The sequence below is a fragment of the Mixophyes fleayi genome, chromosome 2 (assembly GCF_038048845.1).
Source record: "Mixophyes fleayi isolate aMixFle1 chromosome 2, aMixFle1.hap1, whole genome shotgun sequence".
In the NCBI taxonomy this organism is placed as follows: Eukaryota; Metazoa; Chordata; class Amphibia; order Anura; family Limnodynastidae; genus Mixophyes; species Mixophyes fleayi.
The window spans coordinates 65,380,667-65,389,222 of NC_134403.1; the positions used below are offsets into that span (position 1 = coordinate 65,380,667).

Here is an 8,556-nt window from a genome sequence, read left to right on the forward strand (position 1 = left end):
TGTAAAAGATGTGGAGCAGTGAGAGAGGAATTGCTGAGGCATATACAGATAAAAGACAATGTATTCTCAGGTGTATCAAAATGAAACAACTTTAAGATGTGGTCAACAGCTACAGCTTATACAATAAGAGCAGACTGTGCAGCATGTCCTTTGAAGAAATGTCTTATTCCGGAATGATCTGGAGTGTCTGGTAAAAAAAAATAGATAAAAAACATGCTCTTGAAAACCTGGCAAGGGCTTTGCTCCAAGAATCTTCAAAGGATGAGTAGTATAGAGTACATTCATATAGGGTCAGAAGCAGTTGAGGTTTATCAGCTGGCAATACAAACTTACTGCCTTGTGATGCCAGAAGCAAAGAGCCTATGAACAGGTAAAAGCCTGCACTTGTTCTTACCCAAACTGGTTAAACTATGTCCACAATTACTGAGGTGTCACCTCTGTGCCGATTCCCTATTGGTAAACAACAGTTATGAGGCTAGTGTGCTCTTCATCTGTAGATACCTCTTTTCTTTAAAAGTAGTTGTGCTTACTGGTCCTCCGTTGCCTCCAGGACCTATGCATTAGTCAGAGTTGTTTATTAAGGGATACAGGCACTACACCTATGAAAGCACAGGGATAAAACAGGATACAAGTTCAGAGACACAATGTTAAGTGAAGCCATTTTAGCTGAGGGCACTTAAAATGCATGGATTATGTTTTTCAGGTCCTTACCCATTAGGGGTTAAAGTTGTTTTAGTCCCAGCCAATAGAATCCATGGGGAGTGGTTTCAGTCACCTCATTAGAAACTCCCATGGGCTTCTAGACCTTTCCTTCCTGTGATTTCACTGATGCAGGAGCTCCCTGGAGACAGATAAGATCGTTTTTATTGCTTTAGCTTTCTATCTTTTCTAACTCCCTGTTTTCATCTTTTTCTGTTTAATCTCATCCTTCACCTTATCTTTTAACCCCCCTCGTTTTTCTTTTTCTTCATTTATTTCTCCTCTTTCCCTTTTTTCCTTCTCCCCCTCCTTTTTTCCCATTCCCTCATTCTTCTCCTCCCCTCTCTCAATTTTCTCTGTTCCCCTGTATTTCTCCTTGCCAAAAATGTCCAGACCTAGGAGATCAGCGGGCCCCCCTGCACGTCTGTCAGACGGGTCACAGCTCCCGGCCGGGAGTCTGCGCCCGCCTGTTACTTTATCCAGCTCTGCCCCCTCTAGTGAAGCGCTGGGAGCGCTGCCTGAAAGCGTGCATCCCAGCGCTGTTAATATTGCTGCAGGGGACTCCCCTGTCGCTGGGTCTCAACGGAGATCTGGGCAGGGGGGGAGGGGCGGCGCTCGCAGGTCCCGGGCTCCAGAGAGATCAGCGGCGCTGGCTGCCTCAGGGGACGCCAGCGCTGCTGTGCAGCATAGTCAGCAGAGGAGGAGATCTCCTTCTCCTACCTCTGCTAGGTCCAGCCAGTCCTCCCTTCCTCCTCGCTCTCCACCTCCCAATTTGGCAGGTCAGGTCTCCCCCAGGGCAGCAGGGGGAGAGGGAAGCTTACAGGCACTGGCTTCCTCTTACAGTTCCCCCGTTGGTAATCACCTGATAGCTGTGAATGAGGTAAATTTGGAGTCACAGCATGTCTCTGTTTCTGCCACAAGTCACAGACCCTGGTTACACAGCAGCAGTGGTGACAGTATACCTCAAATTAATATTATCCCCCCACTTATGCCTCAGGGATGGATCAGGGGTAGAGTGCGCCCTCATATGGCTCATAATGTAAGTTTTCAGCCCATGTTATCTTCTCAATTACACACACCCTCACCACCTCAGGTTGGGCCCCCTATACAGTATAATTTCATATCTCCAATACAAGCTGCTAATGTTCCTCTGCAGAGGCTTCCATATAGCGATTCAATCAATGTCGGGGGTCACCCCTCGGCGCTGGTTCAGTCTGGGAGCTTTCAGCAAAGCCCAAACACAACGCTTAGTCCATGGGCAAGACCAGCAGTAGCACAGGTGGAGGCGCCCCACGGGAACCTGCCTCCCTGGTCACTACCGTATCCTCCTCCTAATCCAGATAGGGTCCAGCGGCCAATGCAGAATTGGATGGCACCGTATCCACCTCCTTATGTTTCAAGTTATGGGCATGCTTCTAATGCAAGCATTACAAATATACCCGTCCCTGATCTCAATAGCTCCCCCTTTGGGTTTGGTTCCTCCCAAGATCTGGCCCGCCCACCAGCCCCAGGTTTTTCCTTTGGTACGCCTGTCCCAATAGAGTCGTTAAACAGCATTTCAGGAGTTAGGGTTAACCAGTCGTTTGTGTCTGAAGTAGCTAACATACATTCTGTTTCAGTGACGGCAGTATCGGGCGGAGGGGCGGCCGCGCCATTGCCAGAAGTTATCACAGTGACGGGGAGCTCTGCCTTACAGACGGAGCCAGCAGGGGATTCGGCTTCAAGAGAAGAAACATCAACCCAAGCACTTGCGTTACCAGGGACATCTGCGCAAAGTGGTGAGTGTGATTCTATTTTGGCACATCGTTCACATACACGCAGTCCTCCTTTAGCTACCACTAGTGAAGAATCCGATGAGGAAGGTCAGGGTCCGCGTAAGCTTTTAAAAATCTTAACAGAGCATTTAGCGAAGCCCGCTAGGGTGACCCCTTCAGGCATAGCTCCACCCACGGCTTTAGGCGGTCCTATGGTACGATGCGACAATACAGCATTGTTAAGAGGCGTGCGTCGCAGTTCAAAGGATAGGATTGACAAAGGGTACTATGTCGATTTGTTTATGCTCACCTCTGCAGCCAAAAAAGAATTGCTGGCTGCCTGTGGTAAGGGAGGAATGGGTGAAGAAAATTATAGAACGTTCTCAAACTGGTTGAGGGGGTATTGTATATTCTCAGCCATCTATGTGGAGTCGAGACCGGACACCAGGGCGGATGTGTGGAGGTACCTACACCTGATTAATGATCTGTGGATTAACGCGGGTGGTACAATTTGGAGGCGTTACGATGAGAGTTTTCGTAGCAAGGCAAACAAAATGCATACTATCCCATTTGGGTGTAAGGACGTTGAGTCATGGATGGCACTGATGCTGCCAACTGAAGATGCTATGCCTCCTGTAGTACCTAGGTTTCAGAGCCAGGGGAGGCGTAGTACTCCCCAAAACAGTAAGAACAGATGTTTCGCGTATAACAATGCCTCGTGCGGAAGGGGTGACTCTTGTAGATATAGACACGTATGCTCCAAATGCCGAGGCAGTCACCCAGCTAAGGATTGTACCAGGCAGTCATCAGGAGTGGGTAGGGGCCGCGGTGCGCCAGGAGGTGCTAACTAAGGGGCCATCCCCTATTGATTTAAAAGTTCTAGATAAGTGGCTTAGTTTTTTCCCAGATGTTGTTCAAGCCCAGTGTCTATCCCAAGGCTTTCATCATGGTTTTCAGCTTCCAGTAGTAGGAGAAATTAGGTCGTCATCGGGCAGGAATCTTAGGTCAGCAGTCTTGCTTCCTGATGTGTTGAAGGATAAGGTTATGAAGGAGGTTAGCTTGGGTCGTATGATTGGGCCTTTTGATTCCCCCCCAATTCCTGATTTGATAATTTCCCCTGTAGGAGTTGTCCCTAAGAAGGCTGCGGGTAAATACCGTCTAATACAGCATTTATCCCATCCTCCCGGTTTTTCAGTTAACGACGCAATAGATGTTAGCTTCAGTTCAGTCAATTACCAGTCCTTTGAGGAGGCCTTGACTTTAGTTAGGGGCTTTGGGCAAGGGGCTTTATTGGCCAAGTTAGACATTGAATCGGCATTTAGACTGCTGCCGCTTCACCCAGAATCTTTTAGATTCATGGGCTTTAGGCTACAGGACGGTTTCTACATTGATCGCTGTCTCCCCATGGGGTGCTCAGTGTCATGCGCTCTTTTTGAAAAGTTTAGTTCGTTCCTGCATTGGTGCGTACAAGCAGGAACGGGTCATCAAGGAATCGCCCATTATTTGGATGATTTCTTGTTTATAGGTCCCCCTTCATCCGCAGTGTGTGCAGACACGCTTTTTTCAGCTACGGCATTGTTCAAAATCATGGGGGTCCCAGTGGCGCATGACAAGACTGAAGGGCCTAACACATGTTTGTCATTCTTGGGCATAGAGATAGACACCATTGCAGGTTGTTGTCGTTTGCCTGAGGAAAAGATAAACAAGTTGGGGGCAGCGGTTTCTGAGGCGATTAGTTCACAGGGTAGCTCCTTGCGTCAGGTTCAGTCTCTTCTCGGATCGCTCAATTTTGCATGCAGGGTGATACCGATGGGACGTATTTTTTCTAGAAAATTGTAAATGGCCACATCAGGCTTAAAAAGGCCTCATGCCAGAGTACGCCTATCGGCGGAAATAAAGGGAGATTTGAGAGTATGGGCCAAATTCTTGCAGTCTTTCAATGGAGTGCGGATATGGCCTAAGAGACAAGTCTCGAATGTTTTGTTGGAATTACACACAGATGCCTCTGGGGCGAATGGTTTTGGGGCCATTTTTCAGGACGAGTGGTGTGCAGCTCCTTGGCCTGAGGGGTGGCGTCAGAGCGGTTTGGTGGCAAATTTGCTGGTTTTAGAGTTATTCCCAATAGTTTTAGCCATTGATCTATGGTGTCATAGGTTAGCGGGCCAGAATGTTGTTTTCTGGTGTGATAACCTTGGAGTTGTGCAGGCAATAAATCGCCAAAGCGCTACGTCATTGCCGGCAGTGAACCTTTTACGTAGACTTGTTCTGAAATGTTTGGAAAATGATATAATTTTCCAGGCCAGACATGTACCCGGAGAGGTGAATAAGGTGGCAGATGCGCTTTCGCGTTTCCAATGGCGCCGCTTTAGGGAGCTAGCTCCTTTGGCTCAATTAACCGGCATCCCTTGTCCTTTCTATGCATGGCAGTGGGTCGAGTCGGAATGATCGAGTTGGCGGAGTCATCCTTGGCGCAATCCACAAGACGTGCGTATCAGTCAGCGTGGAGTCAGTGGGAGGCTTTCTTACAATCCAGGGCCCCAAGTACATCAGGTCAGGCGGAGGAGATTTTAGAGTTTATGTGGGAAAGATATAACACGGGTGTTAAAAAGGCGGCTATGGCCTCAGCATTAGCAGGCATTTCTTTTATGGCCAAATTACATTCAAAAGTTGATCCCACAAGAGGTTTTATTATTTCCAAGGCTATGAAAGGGTGGGCTAGAACCCGCCCTTCGGTTCCTGACTCTAGGCGTCCCATTACGGTTCCCTTGCTTAGGCAGTTGATTATGTCGCTTGCGGAGGTCACTTCTAGCTCCTATGAGTCCACTTTATTCAGCACAGCTTTTTCTATGGCGTTTCACGGAGCATTTAGAATTAGCGAACTTGTGGCTAAATCGAGAGTTTCCCTAGGTACAGCCCTTTTGGGAAAATATACTTTAGTTGCTAGTACGCAGGTCTCCATAAAAATTGCACGATCCAAAACGGATCAGTTTAGTAGGGGTCATTGGGTCACCTTGTCCCCTTGCAATGATACGAGTATATGTCCGGTGGCTTGGTGTAATAAATTTTCAGGAATAAGGCCTAAGGATAGCGAGGCTTGGCTAGCACACATGGATGGGTCTCCTTTGTCCAAGTTTCAGTTTAATGCCATTTTTAAAAGTGCAGTGATAAAGGTGGGGTTAGACCCAAAATTTTATGGAACGCACTCGTTCCGTATTGGAGCAGCTACAGCTGCTGCCATGGGAGGGGCCTCCGTACCCGATATTAAATTGTTGGGGCGATGGAAGTCCGATAATTATAAAAGGTACATTAGACCTTAAGGCAATTATATGCTCATGTTTTGCATATGTTATTTCTCTATTGTCTATACTTGGTTCTCTTGCTTTACTTTTATCTTTCTGGTTCTTATCCCCCCTCCTCCTTACTCTTCCCCCCCCCCCCTTCCTCGGTAATCCAGGGCGAGAGCTGCTTGCCGTGTTCAACGGGGGCATGGAGGGATTTTTTCCCAATTTCTCCTACGGATTAAGGCCTGATTAGTGGTGAGCCTCCGGGGTTTTTTGGGTTGGTTCACCTTCATCTGGGTTACCGTTCCTTTACTTTCTTATCTGATTAAACCTGTTTAGGTTGGTGACATTTCCCGCCTAGGGGTGTTAAATCGTTTTGGGTTGGTACCTCATAGCTTATGTTAAACCATGATTGGTTGGTATGTTTGCATGTCTGTATCATAAATCACGCAGTGGTTGGTAGTCGGGCATAGAACCATAGAATTAATATATTGTCATGTTGGTGTAACATACGGTAAACCATGACTTATTTCCCACCTCCTGTTTAACCTTTAAAGGTTGGTATGTTTTCAAGGCACGTATAGGCGTCATATCGTATTCCCATTGAGCATATATATTCATCAATTCACCTCATCAGATTGGTAAAGGTAATACTGTTATTAGTGCCCCCTCCCCCTTAAAATATAAGTCTAATAGGTTGGCATTTATAGCCTCACATACGTAGTTCCCCTCTCTTTAGCTTAAGCAATTTTATTCATCATTGGCCATATTAGTCTTCTGGGCTATTAGATAAGCAGTTCTATCATATATTTAGTCATATAAACCGGTTGGTTGGTCCATTCTCCCCCCCCCCCCCCCTGTCCCACATTTTCATACGAAGTTGGTATTAAACCTTTGCGGTTGGTTGCAAATATGGACAATTTGTTTAAAGTATGCAGGGGTCAGGGTCATTGCTCTTCAGAGCTGGTGTGTCTTGGTGTTATGTATGCATATAGGAGGAAAAAAGTAAAGGTTACAGGGCCTGTGTTGTCCCTGGTTTATATTCCAGGAATATTTTGGAATATTTGTTACTACTCCAGATCACCAATTCTTTCTATCTTCGGTTTACAGGCCTGAAGATAAACATTTGGATAATGGGACACTCATTTGTGTATTGGGCTTCAAAACATCATTTGGCGAATGAGTGGTCTAATTTCCCATGCCCGGTGGATATAAAATGGATGGGGAAGAGGGGCCTTTGCTGGCCATTCCTGTTGTCTTGGTTAGAAGAGGAATTGGCAAAATCACAACATCCTGATATTATTGTTTTGCATCTTGGGGGGAATGATGTGGGGAAGACTAAATCATTGGCCCTCATAATAAGCATTAGAGAAGATTTACGTGCTATTCGGGCACGATGGCCTACAATTGGGATTTGTTGGTCCAACATTGTCCCTCGTTTATACTGGAGGTTTCCCATTCGCCCCTCTACGCTTACTAGATTATTAAGAAAAATTAATAGTGTTACGGGGAAACTGGTTAGAGAATTGGGGGGGGTAGAAATTTTCCACCCATCCATTAAGGCGGATAATACACACCTGTTCCGGCCGGACGGTGTTCATTTGAATAAAGAGGGGATGGGGTTTTTCATCAGGGAGATCTATGAGCAATTAGGTTCGTGGTTTTGTGCTCGTGGTGGCGGGCTGGGAACCCGTTAAAGGGTACCAGCTATGGTAGGAGAGCAGTGCAGTCAATGACTAGTCACAACGGTGGTTAGGATATTTGGCCGCACGTCACTGCCCCTTTCAAGTAACATTACTCTTGATCCTTCTGAGTGGAGGATCCCTTGGCGTGCTTTGCGTGGCCGTCAATGTTGAGTTCAGAGGGGAGCAGTCATGCTGACGCCTGTTTAACACCGGCCAATGTTAAGGGAGTATTCCTTGGTTTAGTTTGAATGCCATTTGGGCATTGCAGTATTTGGTTAGATGATTAGTTGTTTAGTTGACTGCAGTTTGCTCTCGCCACCACCAGGTGACTTTCATTTAATTGGTTTATGATTAATAAAAACTGCGACCTTTTGCCAAAGTAGCTATACGTGTCTGTGTCTTTATTTCATTAGATTAAGTAACACTTTTAAAGTACAAAGGTTGGTAAGGTGCGTGAAGGAAAAGGACATTAGCCATATGCGTTTTATGTTAAGTGAAGCCATTTTAGCTGAGGGCACTTAAAATGCATGGATTATGTTTTTCAGGTCCTTACCCATTAGGGGTTAAAGTTGTTTTAGTCCCAGCCAATAGAATCCATGGGGAGTGGTTTCAGTCACCTCATTAGAAACTCCCATGGGCTTCTAGACCTTTCCTTCCTGTGATTTCACTGATGCCTCCCTCCCGCCCAGCTAGTTATTGTTTGATTTAACAATCTTTTTTACAGAGGAGGCGCAGTTGGTGGGAGAGCAGTGCAGTCAATGACTAGTCACAACGGTGGTTAGGATATTTGGCCGCACGTCACTGCCCCTTTCAAGTAACATTACTCTTGATCCTTCTGAGTGGAGGATCCCTTGGCGTGCTTTGCGTGGCCGTCAATGTTGAGTTCAGAGGGGAGCAGTCATGCTGACGCCTGTTTAACACCGGCCAATGTTAAGGGAGTATTCCTTGGTTTAGTTTGAATGCCATTTGGGCATTGCAGTATTTGGTTAGATGATTAGTTGTTTAGTTGACTGCAGTTTGCTCTCGCCACCACCAGGTGACTTTCATTTAATTGGTTTATGATTAATAAAAACTGCGACCTTTTGCCAAAGTAGCTATACGTGTCTGTGTCTTTATTTCATTAGATTAAGTAACACT

The 8,556-nt window shown here is 46.3% G+C and overlaps 1 protein-coding gene across 2 annotated transcripts; it reads left to right on the forward strand.

The window, feature by feature from the left end:
* The first annotated feature begins 725 nt into the window (after positions 1 to 725).
* On the forward strand, positions 726 to 8,556 carry LOC142141053 (uncharacterized). 2 transcript variants are annotated; one of them, XM_075199139.1, is made up of 2 exons: positions 726 to 2,477; positions 6,845 to 8,556. In XM_075199139.1, the coding sequence occupies exons 1-2, from the start codon at positions 1,085 to 1,087 to the stop codon at positions 7,429 to 7,431; spliced, it is 1,980 nt and encodes a 659-aa protein (XP_075055240.1). In that variant the 5' UTR covers positions 726 to 1,084; the 3' UTR covers positions 7,432 to 8,556. The 2 variants fall into 2 exon arrangements, with proteins under 2 accessions (XP_075055240.1, XP_075055239.1); XM_075199138.1 differs by having other exon boundaries at positions 4,881 to 6,938.